General features: G+C 47.7%; 1 protein-coding gene across 31 annotated transcripts in view; it reads right to left on the reverse strand.

The window, feature by feature from the left end:
- Window positions 1-21,603: 21,603 nt before the first annotated feature.
- LPIN1 (lipin 1) overlaps window positions 21,604-27,036 on the reverse strand; it is a 123,726-nt gene continuing 118,293 nt past the window's right edge. For all 31 annotated transcript variants that reach the window (XM_005600211.4, XM_070236642.1, XM_005600214.4 and 28 more), the window contains one exon: window positions 21,604-24,241. In XM_005600211.4, coding sequence (XP_005600268.1) covers window positions 24,082-24,241 — 160 coding nt within the window. In that variant the 3' untranslated portion in view covers window positions 21,604-24,081. The remainder of the gene's footprint in view (window positions 24,242-27,036) is intronic.

Here is a 27,036-nt window from a genome sequence, read left to right on the forward strand (position 1 = left end):
ACCAGTTTACCCCACTAGATGGTTGTAAGATGCTAACGCTAATGCTAACATGTGTCGACAGCATGTGATTTGCTGCGTATCACCACATGTAAAGGTCACGGCCAGGCGCGGGACAGCTGAGACGGACACCATTGCAAGCATCATACACAACAGCGGGTAAGACGGTGTGGGGAAGCAGAAAGAGAGCTGGGTTTGGAGTCAGGCGGACCAGGGTTCAAAACCCACCTCTGATGCTTCTTAACAGGGCAGGCTTGAGCAAGCCACTTCCCTTCCTCCCTAAGCAAGATCGGGAGTCTAGGTCATCGTTGCATGTGCAGGTGCGTGAGGTCACGAGTAAAACACTTGGCGCCCAATCAGGGTTCAGTAAGTGTTCATCCCTCTTCCCCTCCCTGCCCTTGCCTCCCTGGCCTCTGCTGTGAGCTGGCCCCCCTGAGGCTCTGCAGCTCCCTTCTCTCACTGATACAGCACCTCTCCTTGCCCTTCCCCTGAAGTGGGGTTGAAAAGCCACACACTTGGTCCAGTGGAGAAGACTTTTTGTGGCCTCTGTAACTCTGCCTCCTGCTCTCGGTGCTGGTGTGAAACTCTCAGGCTTCTGAGGGGATGCGTTTTGGAATGACATCATCCCAGCCTTCCCCAACCTTCCCCAGCCTTCCCATCCTGAGGAAACAGACTTCCACTGTCCCAGCTCTGGCCTCGCTCACCTAACCTGATGCTGGAAACCACACGAGGCTTCAACTCTCAGATATCAGGTTCAAATCTCAGCTCTGCCACTCACAGGCTGTGCGATCTTGGACACATCTGCGAAATGTGTCTTCACAGGGTGGTGTTTATCCACTCACTAGCCGTGAACTAAATGCTCATGGCTGATGTGTGAATGGGCGTTGTAACCTGCAGACCGCATGCTCCTTGTTGATTCTAAAGTCAGGAAGGGCGTTTTCTTCACTGTTCTTCTTGTATCTGTGAAAATTGGGTAGTTGGCCAAAATTACAGTCCTCGTCCTGTTGCATTACACCTTATTATAGTTTATCTGTGTGCTGCTGTGTCTCTGCTGCTTGACTGTGTGTTTCTTGCAGGTGGAGATCCAGTCTTATCTCTGTCTTCCTCTGTGGAAGTACAGGCCTTGGCACAGAGAAGATGCTCAGAATAAGCTTGTCACTGGAGTCAATGACTCACTGAATAAACGACTTCAATTTAACCAAATCTCTCCCGCAACATCTCTGGGCTCATTTCTTCATCCCCAAGATGGAGACTGTGTGAGCCAAATGTAGTGAAGCTTGTCTTTGTCACCCACTTCACACTTTCTTTCTGGAATGCTCTCTGGTTAGATGCCCCACCTCCTGCTCAAGGGCCAGTGGTTCTCATCCTTCTCGGGGCGCCTCTGTCCGAAGGAAAATCTTTATGATGAACTCAAGGCTCATCACACAGGCTTGTAATAATATCAACGCCTCACAAAATGTCTCATCATGTAAAGTTCACGCTCGCCAGTGCAGGACACCCACTCTCTCAGAGAAAACTAATCACTTGGGTTTGGGGGCTGAAGGGAATAGAATCCTAAAAATTGCTGATGGTGAAAATTCAGAACCGAAACCACAGATGGGAAGCAGGATTCTTCCAAGCCACCACCAAGTCCATACCCCATGGGAGTCTGGCTGAACAGGCTGTGATGTTTTCCATCCATCTAAACACGGATTGGGGTACAATTCAAGCCTAGCCACTTCCTAGCCCTGTGACCGAGAGTCAGTTTATTTACCCACTTGAGCCTCAGTTTCGCTGTCTGTAAAATGGTGAAAATAATATTTATTTGAAGCATTGCTATGAAGATTAGAGTAATTAAATAGATAGAATAAGTAGATATAATAACTAGATAAACTGAATAATTAGAAACAGAAAGCCATTATATAATGAGTGCATTATTTGGCTGCATAGTAAGTACTCAATAAATGAAACTAAATTTAATATCTTGGCTCTAGACTTTCTTCTTGTGTGACTTCGGTCAGGCCATTTATTTTCTGGGCCCTAGAGTTTTCATCTGGAAATTAGAAACAATCCCCACCTAGCAATCCTGTGGTGTGTGTAAGGCAATGTCTAGATGTGAAACCATCAAGCGTGCCACCCAGCAAAATGTAATTTCCTCCCACCACTCGTCTATCAGGCAGGCACTTGGGAGAACAGGAGTCCGATATAACATGCTCCTCCTACAGCGCCAGGGCGCCAAGTAGCTGCTGAAAATTGATTCCAGGATTCTATTTGAGCCCCAAAGCAATTTTAAGAAATGACTCAACATGTGATGGTCACCACACCTACTATGTGCTAGGCCCTGAGAAAACCGTCTCCTGGCTCAGCCACAGGCCAGCTCCGGGAAGCAGAACTTTCCATGAGTCAACGACAAACCTGTCAACAAGAGCCGGGGATGGCTCCCACGCAAACAGATTGCCCCTTCTCGGGCTGCAGGCTCACTTCCAGGAGCGCGGGGCACACAGCTGCAGCTGGAGACCGGACGGGCCGGCGCACACTTGCCCAATTGTGTCAGGAACCAGTGGGAGAAACAGTGTCCCCTCTGAGATGCACAAAGCGTCTGTCAGCCTGCCTCTCCAGGTGCTGCCACAGGGAGCCTCGTCAGGGGCCTTTCAGGGACAACCCAGAACAGTGCTGAATGCGCTCACTGCGGGCCTCAGGCCCTTCCCACGGGTCTTCTTTCAGCTTTTGCTTCAATAAATTAGCAAATGGAATTCAAGTAACACGATAATAGGTGATGCCTTGAAAGGAATTTTTATAGCCACCTATTTGAATTCCATTTTCATTGTGAGAGGCAGGGCCCTCGCCCATCATCATCCCAGATGTCACCCATAATGGGTGCAATCTGTCCACTTCACAGATAAGAGCAGAGAATCACAGACTGTTAGAGCCAAGGGATAACTGAAAATTCACCTAAACCAGTGGTTCTCAAACTTTAGGTTAAATTACAATACCCCTCCATCCCCCACCCGCAGAGGGCTCAGTAAAACACAGATTGCTGTGCTCCAGGCCCTGAATGTCTGCGTCAATAGGTCCAGCATGCAGCCTGAGAATTTGCATTTCTAATGAGTTCCAGGTGATGCTGATGCTGCCAGCCCAAGGGACCCCACTTGGAGAACCAGTGATCTGGGCCAATCTATTAGCATAATGGTGGAGAAACAGAAGCCCAGAGAGGGGAAGGGACTGCCCCGAGGTGACAACAGGAGTGAGGAGCAAGTCTCCTGTCACACAGAGCAGTTTTTAGCCCACCAACCCAGAGCCCTTCAAGCTTGTTTTCTTGGCAGTGTCGACTGCACGATGCTTGTGTCTCCACACACCACCACCAAGAAATAAGAACAGAAGCCAAGTTAGAGTAGAGATCACCTGGAACCTGTCTCATGTGTTTTCAAAAAATGGTCTCCAAATTTCTTGGTGGAGAAAACAGTATGCAATGGCCCAGCCAGAGCCAGGGGCGCTGGGGAAGGCCTTGTGGCTCAGTGTGGCCCAGCTGGGCACAGGGGGCAGTGAAAGATACCATGGGAAAGATCCACTCCAGCCCCACCTCCTCAGTCCACCTGGAGGGCCCAAGCTTTGTGAGAGATTCATCATGATGCACTTCTTCCTCTGCTCCATCTGCCCCTGCATTTGTCATGATAAATAAAAGACAAGCAATGGGATATATTGGAGGATATGAGGAAGCCATTTAGGTTAATACTAATCCGGCCTGAGCTTGTTTTTCAAAAAGTGCCTATTGAGCACGCGTTGTACATCTGCTTTAAATATTTACTATGTCCCGAAGATGAGAATGATGCCCTTAAAGATAGGGATGTAACTTCCCCCCCATACTGGCATTCCCTTTAGGATAAGCATCTCTCCCTAAACTAAGGATTAATTACTGACCTGCTGTGCTCACCTTGTGACCACCGACCTGCTGACCACTGTTCTGCTGTGCCAGCTAAGCATCTCATGGCAATTGTAAAATGGACATTCTATCGTATATGATGTACGCTCTTTGTTTCAAGTCTGTATATAACCACTCTGGATACCCCACTTCTTTGGTGCCCTTTCTTCCTCAGGGCAGGAAGGACCCAGGCTAGTCCTCAGATCTGGGTTGTAATAAACTCACCCCAATTTTGATTTATAGATTGATTATGGATTATTTGCATCAATGGTCAGAAAGTGTGTCTCAGGTCAGAGCTGGCGAAGGGATCCTCACGGTCACGGAGTTGGTGCAGAGAAACAACCTGGCTTTGGCACCTGTCTTGGGTTCGAGTCCTGGGTCCATTATACACACATGCCTTCATCCCCCTTGCCTTCAGGGTGGTCTCAAGCATTAGGTTATAATAAGCATGAAGCACCTACCACGGTGCGCAAAACATAATAGACACTTAATAAACCATAATCACAATAACAGTCATCACTTTCCCACCCAAGGATGGAGTTTCTCCCCTTGCAGTTCTGATCCTGGGCCAGATGCTGCCTCAGCAGGTTGATTACGTGCTGAAGACTGTGCAGCAGTGTCTCCTCTAACCAGGTGTAAACTCAGGAAAATGCCCTCTGAGGTTGTTCTGTGGATCTCATGGGAGCAGCCCATTCAGGTAGGAGAAAGGGTGTAGATAGCACCTTGACTCTTTCTGTGGGTAGTTGAGTGTGTGGAGGATCGCAATTTGCCACCTCAAAATGTGTCTCTTTGGCTTGATTATTTTTAAGGACAAAAGACTCAGAAAGAAACTTTGACCTTTCCCCTAACTGCCTAAGAGAATTTAAGACAGAAGGCCTGTCCCAGAAATCAGTCATCACCATAGGTAACTCTGGGTATGGTAGACTGGGAGGAACCTTGCTAAACCCATTTCTATGAACGTTCTGTTTCTCTGATCTCATCGTCTATAGAGGGTCCAGCAAACATTTGTTTACCAAACATTTGCTTTTCCATCTCCATGTAAATTGCTTTCCTTCCCTTTGAAGTCCCAAACCACTGCCCCCAACATCCTCCTTTGTCTTTACCTGAAGATGGTATTTAAGGTGGTGGCTTCAGCCATTCTGGTGAGTTGCTCAGTTTTCCTGGGTGTCTCCCATATACACATGCTATTAAACTTGGTTTCATTTTCTCCTGTTATTCTGTCTCATGTCAGTTTGATTCTTAGACTAGCCAGAGGACATAGATGGGAGAGGAATAGCTCTTCCTCTCCTACAAGTGTTTGCAAGAGCATTTTCAGTCGAGTCACTTTTAAACCTAGACCGTGTGTCTGCTGTGTTCAGAACTGGCAGCCACTGAGGCAAACGGGCCGTCCCAGTCAGCCTGTCCTCACATCTGGGGCCAAGATAAGGGAACCCACACAGGTGTGGGGACCCCACTGAGTGCAAGAATCTCAAGTGTTTACGTGAGACTAGAGGAATGGTCTCTCTGCAAACCCAGAGTTGGTTAACAAACAGGACGCAGCCTTTGGCTTGAGGGAAGGTTCATGAACAGGTGAGAGAAGCAGTCATGGACTTGGCTTTTTCCTGAAGGAGCCATAAATCTTTCCTCTCATCCCAGAAGAGCTGGGTAAAAGTGTAAGATGGAGGAAGTGGCTGGGGAGACGAGCACAGTGAACTCCTCAAATGTCTCTGGTGGGTTAGCCTGGGGAAGAGATGTCCCAGAGCTGCGAATGTGCCCAGATAACCGGCAGGAGAGAACACGAGAATACAGTAAAATCACGTTTTTCCGTAACTTCAATTTAGCAATAAAGATATGTGAAATTTTTTTTATGATTTGTGTCTTTCCCTAACTTGGCTTTTATATAGAAACTGTTCTTTGTTCAATCTATGCACATTACATTCGTTAAATAATGATAGCAAATATTAGATGGCATTTGGTAGGTGCCAGGAACAGCTGCAAATGTTCACAAACATTAACCCATTTAATCCACACAGCAACCTACAGGTACTATCCCCACTTTAAAGATGAAGGAGCTGAGACACAAAGAGGTGAAGTAAGGACCAAGGACACAGGTAAGGCTCCAGAGTCATGGCTCTCAACCACTGCTTGCACTCCCCAGAGTTACCCTCCCAGGAGTCCATGTCACACAAGATCATAATTACTTATTCACTTGTTGGTCGGTGTCTTTGACTCCTCCTGCTACCGGTCTATGAGCTCCTGAAAGCTTGTGATTTGCTCATTGTGTGCTCATGCGCTATGCATTAGCTTGGCACACGCCAGCATCACAGGCCTTCAGCAAATATGGAATGGGCAAGTGCATGAATGAAGAGACTTGGGGGAACAAATCCACACATCACTTTGAAAAAAATACAGTGCAAGAAGATCTAATGTTGACTGAATACATACTCTGTGTCAGAAAATTTATATACATTATTATTTTTAATCAGCAAACCACCCAATAAAGCAATATCAGCCCTATTTTACAGATGCAGAAACTGAGACTCAAAGAGGTTAAATAACATGCCCCACGCCATTATCTTAGTATTCCTCAGTGTCAGAAAAAATTGTGAAAGTCTTTGAAATGAGAAAAAACAGATTACTAGGTGTTCTTTCTAGAGCATCCTTCCAAGATAGCTGAGCCTTTTGCACATTTTTGTGCTATTTCACTACTCTGTAAATTGTAGGAAACTGTTAGTAATGCAAATAATTTTTTCCATGGAGATGCAAATCAATTTTGGTCCTTGGAGATGCAATTGATTATTGCCCTGTGGACACTGAATTATTTTGCATCTATTTGCAAATTCATTTCCCATTCCTGACTGCCTGTATTTGTGTTCTTTGAATTCTCCACTGAATCCGTTTCTACATTTTACTGGTTTCCTCATCAATTAATGATTTAAATAAAATCCTAGGCAGGTATTCATTATACATTTCCATGAATCATTATTTAACCTTTATTTTCATTTTAGCACCAATTAGGATTCAAATCCAAGTTTGTTGGTTCTTTCCAATTAATTATACATACACACATCATTGCTGATCACAAGTTCTTTATCCTTAAGCTCTCTGTCAAAGGCAAGCTGAGCTTGGTTAAAACATAAAGGCAACACAAATTTAAATGGATGTTTTAAAAACTGTATTTTCTCAATATTGTCTATTAAGAACTGAATTAGTAAAGTTCGACGTGAGTAACACGGCCCATCATCCTCAGTGACAGCCCTGGATTCCTACTGTAGCATGTACCCCAGTCCTTCTTCTTTCTGTGCTTGCCTGCCTCCATCTCCACCAGATCCTCAGGGCATGAGCCAGGGCATTTCAGCTGTATCTCTTAAACTACACTGTGGCCCAGAGCAAACTGGAACATGGTCAGGATGAAATAATTCAGGCAGGATTGAATCCAACTGAACTGATCTAGACGTGAGCTTATCTCCCTACATCTATCCAGAAATCCTTACCGTCCCACAATGCGAGGTCCTAGAGAACAGTCTGCCAGAGATAATATATTGCCAAGAAACCTGGGGAAATCCAGAGTTTTTCCTATAAGGTGACCAGAAGCTACTCAAGACAGGAGGAATGGCTGCTGCAATCAGCAGACCCTAGGCTAATACTCTCAGTACCTCACACACACACACACACACACACAAAATGCACATACAGAGACACTAAATGAGATAGTGTGGCTTAATGAAACAAATTCTAGAGTCAGAGAGCTCTCAACTGAAGTCCTAGCCACATCGTTCAATACTTCTCCAAGTTTCAGCTTTAGCATCTATCATGGTCAATTTTATGCATCGATTTGGCTAGACTATGGTGCCAGATGTTTAGTCAAACACCAGCCCACATGTTGCTGTGAAGGTATTTTGCAGATATGATTAAACATTTAAATCAGTAGATTGTGAGTAAACCTAATGACCCTACATAATGTGAGTGGTCCTTGCAGGGGAGGAAGAAATATTCCTCTACCCTTCTCGGTTCTTCCAGCTGATTTAAGAGTTAAATTGACATGAGATAGAACAACAGGTGGACATCAAACAATTTTTATAAGATGTATACATGAGAGAAACCCAGGAAAACTGAGTAGCTTGCCAAAATGGCCAAAGCCACCACATTAAACACCATTTTCAGCTAAAGACAAAAGAGGATCTTGGGGGTTGTGGTTTGGGACTTCAAAGGGGAGGAAGGCAATTGGTAAACAATTGTTTGCCATGCCATGCAGAGACAATGGGACTCAGAGAGGACTTTGAACTAATGGATCTTGTTAGGTTTCTCCCTGTCTACCATACCTAGTTCATATCATACTACAATTATCTATAGTGATAGCTCCCTCCTGGAACAGGCCTTCTGTCTTAAATTCTTTAAGGCCGTTAGGGGGAAGTTCAAAGTTTCTTCTTGAGTCTTTTGTTCTTAAAAGTAATCAAGCCAAAGAGACGCATTTTGGAGTGGCAAATTCTGCTCCCCTACGTCCTCATCTAATCAATTAAAAACTTTTTTTTTCTTCTTCTTCTCCCCAAAGCACCCCCATACATAGTTGTATATTCTAGTTGTAGGTCATTCTGGTTGTGCTATGTGGGACGCCACCTCAGCATGGCCTGATGAGCGGTGCCATGTCCACTCCCACGATCTGAACCGGTGAAAGCCCGGGCCACCAAAGTGGAGAGTGCAAACTTAACCACTCAGCCACAGGGCCAGCCTCCAGTTGAAGACTTTAAGAGAAAACGACTGAAGTCCCCTGAGGAAGAAGGACGTCAGCCTCCAGACTGCCTTTGGACTTGAGTTGCAACATAATTCTTCCTTAGGTCTCTAGCCTGCCAGCCTGTCCTGCAAATTTCAGACTTGCAGCCCTACAATTGCACGAACCAATTCCTTTCTCTCTCTCTCTCTCTCCAGATAAAAGAGTACTAAATGAAAATCCAGGGATGGACTGTGCAGAACTGGGATTTCTGGGATGTTGTGGAACAATAAGAAATACACTTTCGTAGACCCGGCAAGAGCCTCCTTTACCCGGCTAGTGTCCTACAGGTCAACGAAGGGCCAATGACAACTACAACGCATCACAGTGTATCTTCTGCTCTCTGCTCTGGGTGGCCACCTCACTTCCAATAGTTGTCTGCATCTTTAGCTAAACAAATAGAAAACTTAATCCAACCATAAAATGAATATTTGCCTAGCATGAGGGGGTTGTCAAACACATAACCCACCTGAAGCATTGTACAACTGAAAGATTAAAGATGATTTAGTAAAATTTGCTACGTTGGTGCAAATAATCCATAACCAATCTATAAATCAAAATTGAGGTGAGTTTATTATGAGCCAAATCTGAGGACTAGCCCAGGGCCATCCTTCCCCAAGGAAAGAAGGGCACCAAATAAGTAGGGTGTACAAACTGGTTATATATATTCTTGGAACAAAGAGCATATGTTAGGAATGTCCCTTTTACAATAGTCACAAGACTGCCCTGTGGGCAAAGCTATTGATGGACATAGCAGGTAGCAGGTCTGTTGTCTCAAGCTGGGTGATCACAAGGCGAGCACAGCCATCAGTTCCCAGCCTAGGGAGAGATGCTTATCCTTAAGGAAATGTCAATGTGGGGGAAGTTACATCTTTATCTTAAGGATATTTGTCCTTGTCTTTGGGACATAGTAAATGCTTAAAGCAGGTATACAATGCATGCTCAACGGCCACGTCAGGCCCTTTTGGAAAAACAAGGTCAAGCCAAGTTAGTTTTATACCAAATGATTCCCTCATATACTCCAATGCATCCCATTGCTTGCTATTTATCTATCAATATTTTTTGAGGACTACTTTTCCAGCTCCAGAAAGGCCCGTTAGTGAGTAGGTTATTGGAAAGCATTTGAATGTTTCATGGCACCCATAGATCCCTGGGCTAGTCCATCTGATCGAATGCAAACCAAAACCAATAGGGTGGCTGCTGTCACCAGACCCTGGGACGCATTTCACTGGACTTGACTCAATTGTGCAAGTGTGTGTATGAGTGTCCTCCTGAGGTGGACAGCACTCCCCAAGCTGTGAAACCACTCCGTCAACTCCTATTACTATTCTGTTTGTACCACTGAAGGCTCTGAAATAGGAAAACACAGGGTATTAATTAAATTAACTCCAAGGTCACATTTTCCCCCATTCTGAAAATTTACCACGATGCCATTTCACATTGCAAATATGTTCAGCCACATTGTCTGGTGGAGGGATTATACAGTGAGCCCAAATATACATTGAAGGATGCTCCCAAATATGGACACTGTAAGTCGTTTCCCATTTTTTAATTTCCACCTAGGAATTAAAGGTCAAAGAAACTGAAGTCTAAAATAATCCTCCTTTCAAATTTCTCATTCTGTTCTGTGTTAGAGAAAGCGGTTCCTGATGGTTTTGTTCTAAAGCAGCTGCTTCCCAAGCACCTTCCAATGGAGGGGATATGATTCCTTTAGCACCTGCAGAAATACAGTGTCAAGTCTCTCATATGTCCCCTTTTCCCAAAGAGCCGCTAAGAACCACAAGATTGGAGCCAGCCCAGTGGTGCAGCGGTTAAGTACACATGTTTCGCTTCGGCGGCCCGGGGTTCACCTATTCGGATCCCAGGTGTGGACATGACACCGCTTGGCATGCGATGGTGTGGCAGGTGTCCCACATATAAAGTAGAGGAAGGTGGGCACGGATGTTAGCTCAGGGCCAGGCTTCCTCAGCAAAAAGAGGAGGATTGGCAGAAGTTAGCTCAGGGCTAATCTTCCTCAAAAGAAAAAAAGAACCACAAGATTATCTCAGGACCACACCCACAAAAACTAGAAAACCCAAGCAAATTCCAAGCCCTTGGAAAATTATGGTGGCAGGACCAGTTCATCACACAGTTCAGAGCTCAGCCAAACACCGTAACAGAGACTTGGAGAATTTCTGGGAGACGGAAAGTATATGAACGTGTTAAATATACTTGTTTCCAGCCTCGCCAGAATACCAGTGAGTCTGGCCAGCTGTTTGACGTGTTTTTCTGTAAACACACGTTCAGCAGGAAGACGCCCCCTTTGAGGAGGTTCATGGTGAGAGCTGCGAATCAGCTGCTCTCCAGAAAGTGACATTTGAGATACCGCTGTCTTCCTGCAAACCTGAGAAATTTGAAGTCTCCGTATCTTATTGGAGGCTCCCTTCTGCCTCTGAAAATCTCTTCGTTTCTGTTTCCCCAGATGTTCCAGGCACCCCAGTGCTGAGCCACGTACCGGATCTGTCTCCACTCCCTCCTGTCAGCAATGCTCACCACATTTATTTTTAGCTTTTTGTTTCCTGATAATTCCATTTTGGTTTTTTCTCTGCACTACTCAAGAAGATGGAATATCCCTCCCCTGGCTCACAAAGGTCTTTATCTTTTTGTAGATAAAATCCACCATCACGCGGCTGTGGTTGAACCCACAGTCTGGGTCTTTCGAATCTACAACCATCAGAGTTTATGATGCAAGCACTTCCGAGCCAAGTGGACCTCACCGGCAGGTGGAGAATCAGACTCAGATTCAGTTGGTCCAGGGTGGGAGTTGGGCATCAGTGACTTTTAAAATCCCTGCCCCCCCCCATTAATTCTAATAGACAACCAAGGTTGAAAATCTCTGAGTGATTCTAGAAGCTTCTCTGTCCCAATACTTCTCACCAGCATCAGCCACAGCCGTAATTCTGATGAGGGCACACAGCTGCTGCCTCCCCTCAGGGCAAGTGAGCCTCGAGGCCCACAGAGAGGGTCTGTAAAAGCTCGGCCTCCCCACCAAGAATCTCCTTCTCTTCATGTAAAACTCATGAGGTTTATTCTCAGTTATTCCCAGCCAAAATGCACCAAAAGGTACCAATGACATCTCCTCCATTCCACAATTGTAACACGGGTAAATGTAAAGCTAATAGGCATGTAGGAACCAAACGTCAGTTTTATTAATCTGGGCAAGTTGTCAGCAAGGTCCTCTCTCCTGAAAGAACAGAAGAAGAGCTGGGATGGAGATCACACCTGGACCCGAGGCCACACGAGGCTCCTCGCCTGCCTGCCCAGAGGTGTGAAGAGGCCAGGTACCCACGGGGCCAGGCTTGGGCTGAGAAGCTGAGAGGGGACAGGATGTGGGGGTCCACACGTGGCTTCAGAGCTGTGCTCTGGGCGGCTCTGAGGGGGTCCGAGTTGTGCCCAGCCCAGCAGTGAGGCCCATCCTGGCTCAGGGGAGGCCTCGCCCAGCAGAGCAGCGCTTGCTCTTCCTGCAGCGAAGGTCTCCAGGAAAGGCAGCCTGGAGAAAGGAGCTGTTCTGGAGCCACTCTCCAGAGTGGAGCTGCTCTGGCAGGACCTGTGTCCGAATCGCTCCTGTCCACCTTGTTGGGGACAATAAAGTATGCCCAAACTGGACATGTTACCTGCTGCTCACTGCCACCAGGTGGGGTTTCTCAGTGCTCAACTACACGACATGTCTCCAGCTGACCCTCCATCTGTCCACTCCACACCCTTGGCTCGTTCTCCTTGCCTGAGCTCCTAGATTTGGTGGTGGCTTCTCAGACATGAGTGTCGGGTACTTGGAACTTATTCTGGGTTCCCCTGGACTCCCCTGGTTCCTGCTCCTTCATCCCATGTTACTGCCTAGATTTGGGCCCTCGGCCTCTCCCGCCGGAGCAGCCCTAATAGTCCCCAGTAAGCCTGCCTGGCCAACCCACCTCTCTGGTCCATGCACACCGCAGCCTGAGCGACCTCCCCACAGCCAATCAGGCTGCCCCCTTCCCTCAAGTTGTCACCAAGTACATTCAAGGTGAGACCGGATCATCCGGCCAGGCCACACTGTGATGCAGCCACCTCTCAACCCCGTCTCTAGCGTACTTCAAACCCCCCAACCACGTGGAGCTCATTGATGCTGCCCACTCACCATGCTGCGCGACACCTCTGTGCCTCTCTCTGTTCCCAGGAGGGAAGAGGTTCAGTCATCACTCTAGACTCAGTCCAGGCACCACCCACCCACCAGAGGAGGTCGTCCTCTGATAACACCCACTGCTCCCCCACCCCCAGATAAACTCCCCCTTCCCTCCACGGCGCCCTCCCAGGACACCAACATTTCTGTCGCTGCACCTGCCACACTTCAGCATCCAATTTCTTCAAACACCTGTCTCCTACTGGCCATGAGCTCTGCAGATCCCCTAACACCTGGTATTGTATTGGACATATAGTAGGTCTTTGATTCCTTCAAATGCTTTCTTTATTGTCAAGTACTGGCTCTAATGTTCAAGACACCACTCAGACAACATGGTGATTGCTTCATAAAACACTCATTCCAGGCGTAAAGCAGCTTATGAATAAACGTATTGGTGCTCTCAGAATTGGTCACTAGATGGATTGTCCTTGGAGAGTTTGCCTAGTGAAGAAGACCTGTCTCTTAGAAAATATTAAAGAGTAGGGAAGGGGCGGGCCCAGTGGCGCAGCGGTTAAGTGCACATGTTCCGCTTCGGCAGCCAGGGGTTCGCCGGTTCGGACCCCGGGTGCTGACATGGCACCGCTTGGCACGCCATGCTGTGGTAGGCATCCCACCTATAAAGTAGAGGAAGATAGGCACGGATGTTAGCTCAGGGCCAGACTTCCTCAGCAAAAACAGGAGGATTGGCAGCAGATGTTAGCTCAGGGCTAATCTCCCTCAAATATAATTAAAGAGTAGGGAAGAAGAGAGGGAGAGCTCCATCCATTCTCCTCGTTGGTTCCTGCCCTTTCTTCTCCTTCTCTTCCATGCCTCCTTTTTGTTGAACTTTCATTCCTTTTTTACTTCTTTTTTGTTGGCATCCTTTTATAATTTTCATCCTCCTGGTTTTTTTAAACCAAAATCATATATTCACATAGTTCTAAAAGTCAAAGAGTATTTCTAGAAGACGCAGAACAAAATCCAGCCCCACCCACCCACAAACCCCCCTCCTCCTGCTCCACAGACAACCCTTTTCAAGTCCTTCAGCTGTGTATTCTGGTATTTACTTTTATATTTCTAAATAATATGAATGTACGGTAATTTTTTGGTCAAGCAAATTTAGATATTACCTATTGACGTATTATGATAGATGAAGATTTTATCTTCCTCATACTCTTTTCACATCCCCAAACCTCCTAGGACAACGACATGATATTTTTATTATTTTATTGTTCTATAACTTTTTACTTTTCCCGGGGCTGATAGTTGCTCCTTTTTTTATTTGTCCTCATTTCTTCAATGTTTGCTAACTCCTCCCTCTCCCCAAAAAGCGCCACGGGAGAAGACAGCTTCTCAGCAGCATTTCCAGATTGTCAATTCTCTCTCTCCTCTTTTTTTCTCCTGCTTTTACAAACAGAAAAAGAGAACATAAAGCTCAGGATGGAATCCCCCTCCCTCTAAAGCATACTTGCCCCTCGCCATCACAGGAGGCCTGGCGGGCCACCTCTCTCCTTCAGGCTGCTCTGCCAGCGTGCTCCCCTCTGATCTGAATCTCTTCCCTCATCTGTCCCCTCACCTGTGCCTCAAGTGGATAATGCTAGCCGCTGTCACAAACAAGCCTCTGAATCTCAGAGGTTATCACCATGGAAACTCATTTCTCACTCCACAAAGCCCGTTATAGATTTGGGAGGCCGCCTGTCACATAGCAATTAAGGGACCCAGGTTCCTTCCATCTTGTGATTCTGCCCTAGAGATCTTTGCTTTCAGGTGATGGATAGAGACGGGAAGTGTGAAAAAAACACACCTGTTTTCTAACTGCTTTGGCCCAGAGGTGATCCAGCTCTCTGCTGCTCCTAATCCCACTGCCAAGATGCAGTGACACGGCCCCACCGAGATGTGGGGCTGAGGGCCAGCGGCTGGGAAACTTAGTCCCTGGGAGGCGGCTGCTTTTCAGCAACAACTCGGTATGAAGGAGAGCAGGACTCTCTAGAGGACAGCCAGCCTCCTCCGCCACACCTGCTAACGCTCAGGGTCTCCAAACTCCCTGTCCCTTGCCCATTGTCACAGGAAGTTCCAAACCAGTTAACATTTCTCCCAGGATACTCTACATCAGGATTTCAGCCACTGAACATGAGTGTCATTCCTTTGTGTTGTTATGCTGTTGTGAGACATCAGTGGCGAAGAACAGAGGCTGAAGGGGAACACAATTCTCCTGGTGCTGTGCCCCAAATGCTATTTCATCAGCTCACACTCTGGTGTGTCTGATCAGTAGGTTTCATGGTACCCTGGCAAATCTTCCAGTTCAGCCAGGAGCTGGTGTATTCGGGAGGAGCCTCAGTTATATATGCTCCATTCCACCACCCAAGCATAACTGGGTCTTCGCAGATGCTTCTGAATCGAAAGGCCAAGCTCTGCTTGGGGAGAGGAACAGGGTCTGGTTTGCATTTGTTCCTGGTCAAAACAGGAAGTACTTACCCCATTTTTGAAACTGTGTTAGCTTTTTAAAAAGCAAATGCGTGGTGGTGCACACAGTGATTCAACCCTGCGTAACACACGGAAGCTGCTTCAGGTCTTTCTCACGGCCTGTTCCCTGCCCTGTGTCCTCTCGTCACCATCAGCTCAGCCAGGCCGGTGGTGCCTCTCTTGTGTGTAGATTTCTGGAGGCTGGCTCATGCAATGGGCACACGGTGTGGTGATTGCTCTGATCTTTGCCCACTTCCCCTCCATCGTCCAGTGGCCACCCACACAACTGCCACTCTTGGTGGGTGCAATGGGACAGAGCCTGATGACACTTGAAATTATGCTGGATTTGGAGACCTGAGTACCAGTCCTGCTTTTTACCAGCTAGAGGACCTTTGACAAATCACAATATCTCTGGACTTCAACTCTCTCCTCAATAAAATGGAGTGAACGTCTGGAAAAAGTGATCTGAAACACCAGTGACAATAAAACCCAGAGTTATGCCATTTGCTACAGTTTCCAAAGCACAGACATGCCCATTATTTGATGGCATTATTTCATGGCGACCACGTGGAACCAGCAGGGAGAGTGACGATCTCCCACTTCGCAGGTGAAGAAACTGATGCCCAGATCGGCCACTGGTGGCCACAAGGAGAAACTGCAAAACAGAATAGGGGACAGTCCAGATTGTTTCAGATCAACCTCTCTGAGAATATGCAAGGTGCCAGGCACTGCAACAGTTGCTTTGGAAAAGAAACATAAAAGCACTTCCTTATATGGGGCTCAGGGTTGACCTGGGATGACCCAGGGACACGGAGAACCCCCTGTTCCTGGCCTGGCTCACAGCCTTGCTCAGCAAGTTTGGATGAATTGAATGATTGATGTGCGGCAGCCACCCATAGAGCTTCATGTGTGCCAGGCTGAAAGAGACCACAGGGAAGGTGGGGCGTAGGCTGGGCCTGAGGGATGCTTGAGACTTGCAGAGGGGAAAAGAAGGCAAGTCAGTGAGCTCAAGGATGTGAGAGGACTCCACAAACTGGAGAAGGAGTTCAAAGACGGGTTATTGTAAACGTAGTCTACTGGCTTACCGGTTGGGAGAAGGTCTTAGGGGCCTTGCTTCAGTGAACATGTGAACGAGCATTATCAACTATTTATCAGTAAACTGCGTGTTTTATGCACATGCATGGGTGACTACTCCCACGGACACATAGGACGTGATCACATTGGCCCTTTTTAGAGCTCGTGTTTTCATACACTGTACGCTGACGCCCCTCAACGATGCCTTGGGTCTGAATTTCAGTTTTTATAAGCTCGGTGATGATTTTGCACTGTTGTAAAATGATGCTGATTGCCAGGTACTGCAACTGCTGCTGGGAGAAACGCCAGGCCTCCTCTGAGGCCAGAGTCAGAGCCGTTGTCCTCCCCTCCTCCTCCTGCAGTTGTCAAGGGCATGTCGGGAACCCCCAGGTCTGGAGCTTTCTCAGCAGCGTGGTGTCACAGGGGTGAGGCAGTGGGAGCTCGGGTGAGACAGACACCACTCAAGGTCCCACCCATCTCAAGGTGTCAGGGTCAGACCCCTCCCCGCATCTTCCTGCAGGCGCTGAGTGAACTGGAACAGACCTTCAGGACCCGGAGGCTGCTCAGCTACCCGGCCTCAGTTCCTGCAGCAGGAGGTGCCATCGCAACAAGAGGTGCCAGGCCAGTTTCCCCAGTCCCCACAGAAAGCTATCCCCCATCTTAGGGCCCCCCAAATCCATGCAAATGTTCTCATCTGACCATCCACCAACGTGCGTCCAAAGCAAGAGAAACTACAAAATACTTAGAAGTTTCAAAAGTGCTTGGGCTCTCTAGAAGTGGGATTTCCCGCCCGCCTCCCTCAAGGCCCGCAGACATCCATTTGGACTGTGAGACCGGCCATGTTGTTAGAGAGTGACGGCAGGAGTGCAGGTTTGGGGGCTGCTGTCCACAGATCTCTCCTCAGCTGCTCCTCTCTCCTCCCCGAAGGGGGAGCAGCTCCGGGTCGGAGGGCTGAGCCTCTGCCCACGCGGTCAGGGTGCAGGCCGGCTGGGCTCCGAAGCAGGAAGCAGGCTCTCTCTCCTTTTCCCAGGTGCTCAGGCTCAGTTTATGCTCCATCAGCCAGAATCCCGGAGGAGAGAAGGGTGATGGGCATCCAGAACCCCATCCCTGGATGTTCTGATGCCTTGAGAACAGTAAGTGACATCCCAGAATGTCCAACGAAGGTCTGACGGCACCTCAAAGAGAGAGAATGAGGACAGCGGAGTCTGGGTAGTGCAGTCCCCAGACAAACTCAGAAGTCTCCATTTCCAAGTCAGTGCCACATTCATGCTGCCACACGATTCACTGAGGGAACCCCATCCTTGGAGCAAAACTCCGCACCAGTGCATTACAGTCAATGTAGATGGACGTGAGCAATAAGAACTTTTTCATGACTCTATTCTGTAGAACTCAGTGTTAGGGAGGATTTAAATAGCGGCCTGTGATGCTCAAAAGCTGACGGAATCAAGCTGACCAATGAAACATAAAACACGAATACAAATGTCTACTCTAAACCCAAACCCGACATCACCCCACTGGCTTCCACACCTCAACAGTTCAACCAGGTAACAATCACGTTAATTTGCATTTTCTTAGCGCTCTAGTTTTATCTGCACTTAATTTTAAATGCATTTTGGTTTTATTGTGGTCTAAGGGCTATTGTTTTATGTTTGTACATATTTAAAAAGAATTGTATAAAAATAACTTACTTCAACACTGTAACATTTTGAAGGTAACTACATTATTCGAACTGGAGAAAAAATGCTGCATGGTGTCCATTTAACACATGCTGTCTAATCCTAAGAAATTCACAAATTCGGGGACCGTAAACTGAGGTCCACGGAGAGTCCAGATGAAAACTACTTCACTGTAGAGGAAATTCTATTATCATCATCCTTTGTGTGCCGCATGAAAACAAGAACACAAACTTGTCCAGAACGAAGTCTCTCCCAATAAATCGGAGGTTAACGGCCACACTGAATCAACAGGAGCTGTTTATTTTTAGGATATCCCTGAAATATGAATCAAGAAGACAAAAAATAAAAGCGAAACTATCAAACCCCTCTGGAAGGAAAAATACAAAGATCCCCAATGCATCCGTTACTTGACAATATAAACCATTTCTTCTTAGCTTGGCTCTGTCATCCATCTCGGAAAAGGATGTTTTTACAATCAGGGCAGAAATATGACTGGCGCTCCTACATTTACATTTCTTTGTTGCAAAATGAATCTAACTTGTTCAGATTCCAGCAGCGGAGAAAGCAGAAGTAGTGGTTACTTTCCAATCTGAAACTTAAAACCACAATCTCCGGTGCACAAAAGGCAGAATGAGTCACGGGAAGAGGCCACTTGCTTGCAAAACTCATTAAAAGCAATGCAGGGCTGAATGGACTTCCTGCCCCAGTGAAAAGATCGCTGGCACCAGGACAGCACCTCCAGGCTCCGACAATTTGGGGGAGGAAGGGAGCCATCAGAAATCTGGGCACAGCCCAGGCCTGCTCTTCACAGGCCCTGGGCCGCCCATCCTGGTGGCAGCCAGAATCCCCTGCCAGCCAGGACCAGCTCACACTGAGAGGCCCAGGAAGGCGGCTTGGGCGGGCTACTGTGTCTCAAAGGGTCTTGACGACACCTTGTGACTCAATCGAACCCCCGTATTGGGTTTCCAGGGGCCTCCCTCCTTCAGCAGATCCTTTCTGTTGCCCGGGCCACGCTAGATAAAGTTGGCTGTCAGCTGCCCTAACACACAAGCAGCTCCGTGTGAACAGGGCCCGAACCTCGGGTGGGTCAGCTGGAGCTTGAGCATGCCTCAGAATCCTGGGAGGATTTCTTAGGTTGTGGGCCCCACGCCCACCGTTTCATCCAGTACAACTCAGGCAGGGCCCAAGAACCTGCATTTCTGACAAGCTCTCTGATGTTGGCACTACAGGCCGGAGACTTCACTTTGAGAACCCACAACTCTAAATGATTGTTAGGCCTGAATGGCAGCCACCAACTGCTCCCTCCTCTGAGCCAGGTAGTGAGGTTTGACCTTGGGCTGTGCCAACTGCAGGCGCTCTGGTACCCAAACAACCCACTAAGGAACTCCCTCTCCCGCAAGCCCACAAGGCACCTGGCTGCTCTTCAGGACGAGCACTGCAGGGAGGGGCCTTTGTTAAGCTGGGACAACGTTTTTAAAGGCTGTGCCTCCAAACCAAAGCTGACTGGGCCCCCAGGCGGCCATTTGAGGCCCGTTGACTTGCAGGGCTGGCTTCTGTCTGGTCATATTCTGGTCTCCTTTGGGCACCAAGCCTTCTTCAATAGTAGTGTCCCTTAACCCCACCTTCAATTACAGCAGGAGTTGGAGAAGGGATCAGAGGTAGGAAGGGACCCTAGTGGCATTTTAAGCACCTTCTTTTCGTTTAGAGCAGACAGGATGCCTTCCCAGCACCCCCAGGCCCGTGGAAGCAGGGCAGTGCTGCTCCCACTTGGCCCCCCGCATCCGAAGACAGAATACAGATGTGCAAAGGGAGGTAGACGCCTAAGTGGTGGGCAATGTGGCAAAGCTCTCCTGACAGCTGGTTAGGAGGACACTGCCACTAGAATGAGGAAATTCAAATTCCAGAAGGAGTTTAATTTTTTTAAATGAGGTCTGCTTCACTTTCCTTCATGACTTTCCTCTGATCCCAGGATTGCCCCAGGGCCACAGGCTTTTCATCGTCAGTGTTCCCCAGCCTTGCATGAAAGGGCTGGCAAGACTGGTGGGGTGTGTCCATTCTGAAAACCAAAATAGAAAGTATTTTAAATATTCAGGTGATCAGAGCTGAGACACTGGGGAAATTCAAGCTATTGAACTAGCTTCCTCTGCACGTACGTGAGAGCTGCCAGCACAACCGAATGGAAACAGCATAGCCTAGTGGTACCACTGAGACAAGCGGCAAAGGGCGAGATACCAGGCCCAGGACGACAGTTTACGCTAATTTTTATTTTACAGATAAAAGAGCCTACAATCCAAAATAAGAGTTGGAATAAACTTGTGATGTTCAACTAAACGAGAGGGTTTGTTTTGTTTTCAAGACACAAGAGCATTAATTCTACAGATGCCTAGACACGAACTGTTTGGATCTGGGCCTCATGAGTTCAGCCTGGTACCCTGAGTAGCCATCTTATACACATTTAGGGACCAATATTCTTACACTTACTCCAAAAACACTTAGGCTGACACGGGTAAATCAATAGGACGTCTCAGGCATGTCGACAATGCACCAAATCAATACGAATTATGGCGTTTTTCAACTTACCTGGGTGAACTAGGGACAGTTTGATTGATTCATTCAAAATGAAAAATGAATCGGGTACAGCACAGAGAAGGGGAGTCCAAAAGCTGAGCACAGTGGATGTGAGGTAAGGGAAACTGTATTTTTTGTACTTTTATTTTCTGTATATTATTATAGTCTTTAGACATCTTAAAAATCCCTCTGGCTGGGGAGAGACTGGCTAGCCACTTCTTAGAGACAGCAAAGGGCCCAGCCGGAGCAAGCCTGTGATATGCAAACTAACCAACCCAGAGCCAGGCCTCCTCTAGCGGCCCACACACCCAGCGGCCCACACACCCCGGCCCACACACCCTGGGAGGCAATACTCCCAATCATCCCAGGGTACCAGGCAACCAGGGACCAGCCCTAGAGCTTAGAGGCCGCTGAAATTATTCAAACTAGCCTGTCCCAACGGTTCACTCCACCCACCCTTGCCTTTTCCAAGAAACCCAATTAAGGCCATGGCCTAGGCTCTCCCCTCCCTCCCACTACTTCTGCCTCCTGCCCCTGGTGCCACGTGGCATGCATGCCTCCGGTTTCGAGGACCTAAGTATAATAAACTTTGTTTTTCTGAGCCTCTCCTGTGTCTCCTCTTGCGGTGGCACCCAACAGACCATCACACAAAAGAAGACAGAATAGAACCCACTTTTGTTAAACACCGATTATGGGCCAGGCCCTGGAAGCACTTCATGAATGACATTTAACTGAACCCTCTCTGCGCCGGAGTCATTCCCACCAGGGTGAGACAAGCCCGGTGTGCTGCCCTCCTCTCTCCATCTTCACCCCGTTCGCTCCCAAGTGAACAGAACAGGGCCAGTGTTGTACCAAAGACATCAGAAAAGACTGGCTCTTTTATTCCAAATATTGAACAGTTCATAGACTTAAGGGTTTTTTTTTTTTAAATAAAATAATACGCTTGATATCAGAAAATGAGCAACTCAATAACTTACCAAAAACTATTTAAAATTCACACACCTGATTTTCAGAGAAGTCTTTCATCAGTCTCATTTATTATATTTTCTAGCTTTGGATCCAGCACAACACAATGAAGTATTACAGTGATTTTTATCATTGCACCAGCATACACAAATACAGATTAAGTGTTGTAAATAAAATATATTTAAAGTGGTGACCCAAATCTAAAATTGAAAAGGGAATTTTCTTTGAAGGTATAGTCATTTCTCCAATGTACTAGGTATAGATATTTTTCTATATACCAAGTATATACATCTTTCTTCATCACATGTGATGAACATCTGATCACCTGTCACTACGGAGTGATGGATTTCCATACGGCAACTTTGAAACGTGTGGTCCAAATGCAGCATTCTAGCACATGACGTGTGGGGTTAGCAGGTTATAGCTGTGTAAACACAGACAAACCAACTCCCAGACATGTGAGCACCACCCAGGTACAAATCTCATTTTCCAAAGCCACAGGCAGGTGTAAATATTACAGGCTCTCCAGGGGTCACACCCTGACCTTGACACAGATCCGAGAGCGCGTCTTTCCGGAAGGCGTGCTCTGTTTCAGAGTGCAGTGGTGCAGAAGCTTAAGGTACATCAAAATTACGAGTCCAAAGTTGCATGCTCTTACACCTCCAGGTACAGAGCAGACCACAGCTGTCGTCCTGATGAGGGTCACACGGCATGAGGGATACACTAGCCACTCTCACAGCCACGTTCCTCCCAGCACAGGGAGACGCCAGGTCAGCTCTGCAGGCCCGCCAGCTTATACTGAGTTCATACAGTTAAATTCACCCCAAAATACCCTCGTGGCAGAAAGAATTAATGTCGCCTCCAAAGGTCACTAAGGAACAAGCCCAGAAGAGTTAAGGCAGGACTATTTGTAATTATTTTTAACGTCTCCAAAAGGGAATTTGCACATGCATGTCCATGTTTCTCTGCAAATCTGCAGTCAACTCCGCACGTCCGCCTGCCTTTCTCTGTGCGGTCGCAGGAGCCGCACGGTCAAGGAACCCTCTGCTCACGGGGCCCACCAACTACAAGGAAGGCAACGCCTCTGGGTTTTCTTTCACAGAAAGAGTAAAATTTCATTCCACTGTTCTTCTGCCTCCCACGACCCAAACGACGCGACTTAAACAGGAAAGTATTTCTATGACTGGAGTAAGACACTCTTTAAAAAAATAACACTTGAAAAAGTAAAGCAAATCTTTGACCGAAATAATTCTTTCACTTTTCAAATGGTTCTCTCCACAAGCCAATTTAATAAACGAGTAAAAGAATCATCTTCTACTGGCTTAAAGAATGTCACTTAAGTTATCACTTACCCACTTGCCTTGAATTTGAGTGAAAAAACGCTAAGGAAAATAGCAAGTATTACTCATCAGTTCAAAAGAAGGTCAGTGTTGTGAGATACACACAATAAGGCTTTTTGGATAGTCTAACATGTGTATCTTTTTAATGGATTAATGACAGTAAGAATATGGCCAAAATGCTTATAACAGCAATTCAATCAGAGGAAAGCAATAAATAATACCATCTACAAAGTATATAATTTAACTTCCTGAAACTATTTTCTTAAAACCAACCAGTTTCTTTTGAGAGCTCCTAACAGAAATCGACATGACTCTCATTTGGCATCAGCTCTGGTCCACGTTTTCAGCACCACCTTGGGGGATAAAAGGCTGCTGGCAGAGTGCTGAACGGACCGGAAATACTGCCTCAGTAATATTTACTAGAATCTGAACTTAAGGCATTACAAAGTCACGGAGAGCTAGACAAAGCACATTCTAAATAAAATGTCTGCCACAGATGCATTAAGGCATAAATATTCCAGCCTGGAGCCACAGAAATGGGGGAAAATATGCCAGTTACATAGGTTATCTTTAACCAAAGGAATTAAAGAAGAACTTATCGCCTAAAAATTAGACTGGTTGACAAATACTGCAAGGGAAGATCCACAGGCCAAGGCCCAGAACAGTGAGGTCTGGAGTCCCTTCAGAGACCTCAGATTCAGGTCATGTGACCCAGCCCAGCCCTCCCGCCAGGTGCGGAAGAGGTGGCACAAACGGCTGTGGTGGAAACGTGCCCCTACTCTGCTGGAAGTCGCAGACATCCGGCGTTCCTCGACTGACACTGTCATCAGCGAGGACTGCCGTCAGCCGCCTCTGCTTAGGTTTCATAGGCCCATATTGCACATTAACCGAAGACAAACTGCTCAAGCCGGCTGGGAAGGGACGCGCTGCACCTGGCTCTAAGCCACAACCGAGGAATGCCTTCCACACTAAGAAGGTGCCTGATCCCTCGTCTATAATTTCACTGAGAAATGTCAACCCCCAGGGCAGGGGGAGAGAGAAATGCTTCTCAGTTCTCCCTGCTCTTAAGCAAAGGATGCATGCCAGGCTCCCGAGCTCCCGCGCCACGGCTCCCAAAATCTATCCTTTAATGGGGGTGTCCGGTCTCCACGTGATGTCAGGAGGTTGCTTGGAACATTTTACGTTGAGGCAGAATGAACGTCCTGGTTTTCAAAAGGTGGCAGTGGCTCTCTCCAGAAGGTGAAATTACTGAATGTATCTGAGCAGGGGAAGTCCGAAGAGTGGCTTCTTTTCAGCAAGGGAAAGACATGGTCGACCACCTCACAGAGTCGCACGTACCTGGAAGGAAAACGGACAACGTCACTGCCTCTGAGGGACACTCAGCCGAGTGGAACACGTGCCACGTGCCCGTGCCACACGTGGAAGTCAGGAGAAATCTACGACCCCGAGGAGCTGACCACCAACTTAACACCTTGAAGGCTGTTCTAGAATAATTCCTTACTAATAGGAAATCAAGCAGTATACGGAGGAGGAGTCACAGCAAGGTGGGTGGGACCTGACTTGGGACCAAGGACTCGTGAAGGACAGAGCACAAGCAAAGGAGGACAGGAAGGGATCAGCACAGTGGACGGACAGACAGCCGCCCACCGCAGAGCTCACGCACAGGCGTCGGGGGACAGCATCACAGACAGAGCTCATCTTTGGAGCATCAGAGACCGAGTCACCGCGCACTGAAAAGAGCCGGCCCTGGGGTCACGAAGACACGGATATGACCTTCGCCTCTGCCACTGACGAGCTGTATGATCTTGGGCAAAGGGCTTCATCTCCCTAAGCCACAATTTCACAATTGTGATGGGAAGAAAATGAAAACTGTGCCATAGTGTTCATATGAGAATTAAATAACGTATGCAACAATAAAACCACGTGTACTGAATGCTCAATAAATTCAGTCAACAATGAATTATTAACATTAGGAGATAATTAGCCCCAGCTAATTACTCGCCCTAGACACATGAGGGTCAAGAGACCTGGGATCTACTCCCACCTTACTGCTGTGGAACCTCGGGCAGGTGACTTGCCCTCTCTGGGGATCAGGCCTTTCATCTTTACAGAGTGTGAAGTTGGATTAGACTGAGTGTTTCTCAGTGCTCCCCACAATATTCTCTCATTCTATTTTCTGTGTATTCCCAAGAAGATGTTACATATTAGTTCTGTGGCCTACACTACAAAAAAGAAAGTTGCTGTACTCAATATGAATTTCCAGACCTCCAGTTGCCTCCAACCAGAAATTCTGACACACCCAGGCTTCTCCACACACTCCCAGAGTCCTCCCTGACAGTCACTGGGTCCCTCTCCAGTTCCAATTTGCCAAGAACCCAAAGGGGCTTTCGAAATCCAAACTCCAGGAACTAGCATGTTCTGAGGCATAAGATAACTCATGAAATAAAGATGAGTGTGTGTATTTAATAAAGGAACTCTAGAAGGCTTATGAGAAACATCAGGCTTGCACAAAATGGGAAAAATCTCTCTTAATAAACAAGAATTATGTCTTCCTGGGGATTAAAACAAATTTTTAAAATACCTCCTGGCTTTAAGACCTATTTGTTTGAGTTTTGTGGCTCACTGCTCACTGCCAGGGTGTGGCAGGCACCAGCTTCACGCGATTCCCATGGGCTCGGAGCGGCAACCAAGCTCCACCTGTGAGCCTCTCTGGGGCCAACCCTCCACACACAGGGCTCCTCGGAGCAGGCAGGGCTCACAACTGATGGCCACAAATGCCAAGAATCAGGCCCTGAAATTCCCTACCGTGTGGCCCCGAGCCCTCGGAAGCCCTTCAGACGACTCTGAGAGACGGCGCCCCAGGTTCCAAGGGGCAGGCGCCTACTTGGCTCTGACACGATCATACCAAGTTCAGTGCCCGAGAAAAGTGTGTGCTTTCCTGGCGAAGGAGAATCACTCGCTCGCAGGAACAACCACGTCTCCCAGCCCAGGTGGAAGGTGTCCTCCCACGCAGAGATCCACTCCAGGCCAAGGCACGGGCCAAGTGCGCATTTTCACCCAAGTCTCAGCGAACGGGATACCCTCACAGGCCTCCCAGCAAACCCTCAGAGACGCCCAAGTCCCCTTTCCACGCCCCTTATGACAAGACCTGCCACTTGGCTGCTGCTGGGCAGAAACCTTTACCATTTCTGAGCACTCTCCCATCGCTTGAGAGTGCTTTTGACCCTAAATGGAAATCCACCACATCTTCCCCAGACTGAGGAAACCCTTTCACGCGGGAACGTGCTGTGCTAGGGAACGAGGGAGAAGAGGGGACGCTGAGGTCAGGGGTGGCCATGTAGAACTGGGGAGTGGGGAAGCAGCAAAGAAAGAGTTAAGAAAGGAATCAGTGCCCGCTGCTGTTCTGGAAGGGCCCTGGTTAAGGTGGATTAGACGCCAACTGCTAGAGGGAACATCTTGAAAGTGAAAATCTGCTCTAGGGGGAACCTAGATCTCGAATTTACCTAAAACCACAGGAGGCGCCCAGCGAAGGCCAGTCCCTGGGAAGCCACTAGATCCAAACTGCCCCCATCCAACTCCTCCACGGGAAGGGGGCTCCAGCAGGCCCCCTGGTGCCACTCAGGCCATGCGCTCCTTTCCAGGTCTGCACAGAGCAGGCCAGAAGAGGTGAAGCCTCTGAGACGGACCAGGCCAGACGACACCTGTCTGCCTGGGCTGATGCACCTGGTGGGCAATGCTCCCAACACACGGGATGAGGAAGAACGTTCTAAGAAGTTAGGAACCCCAAGTGAGACACGTCAAAGTCAAGAGAACTTCTACAGCCCACCAGGACGCCTCAGTACAAACAGTGAGTCAATTCAGCCCCCCTGCCTCAGGGCAACTGGGCTTCAGCCTTGACCAAAAATACGCGAAGAATTCTTAGAATTACACAGCAATGCATCTGGTGAGAATATTATTACAGGTCAGCACGTAAAGAGATATATAGCTCTTCCTCTTTAAATACAGCTTCACGTGATATTCCAATTTCGTTACATTTCTAATCCACATTCTAGGCTTTCAAGCCCAACTTGGCAAATCCAAACCACTAGTTTTCAAATTCATTCAATTCCACTCTACAGCAGACTCTAACCACT

The sequence above is a fragment of the Equus caballus genome, chromosome 15, assembly GCF_041296265.1.
Source record: "Equus caballus isolate H_3958 breed thoroughbred chromosome 15, TB-T2T, whole genome shotgun sequence".
In the NCBI taxonomy this organism is placed as follows: domain Eukaryota; kingdom Metazoa; phylum Chordata; class Mammalia; order Perissodactyla; family Equidae; genus Equus; species Equus caballus.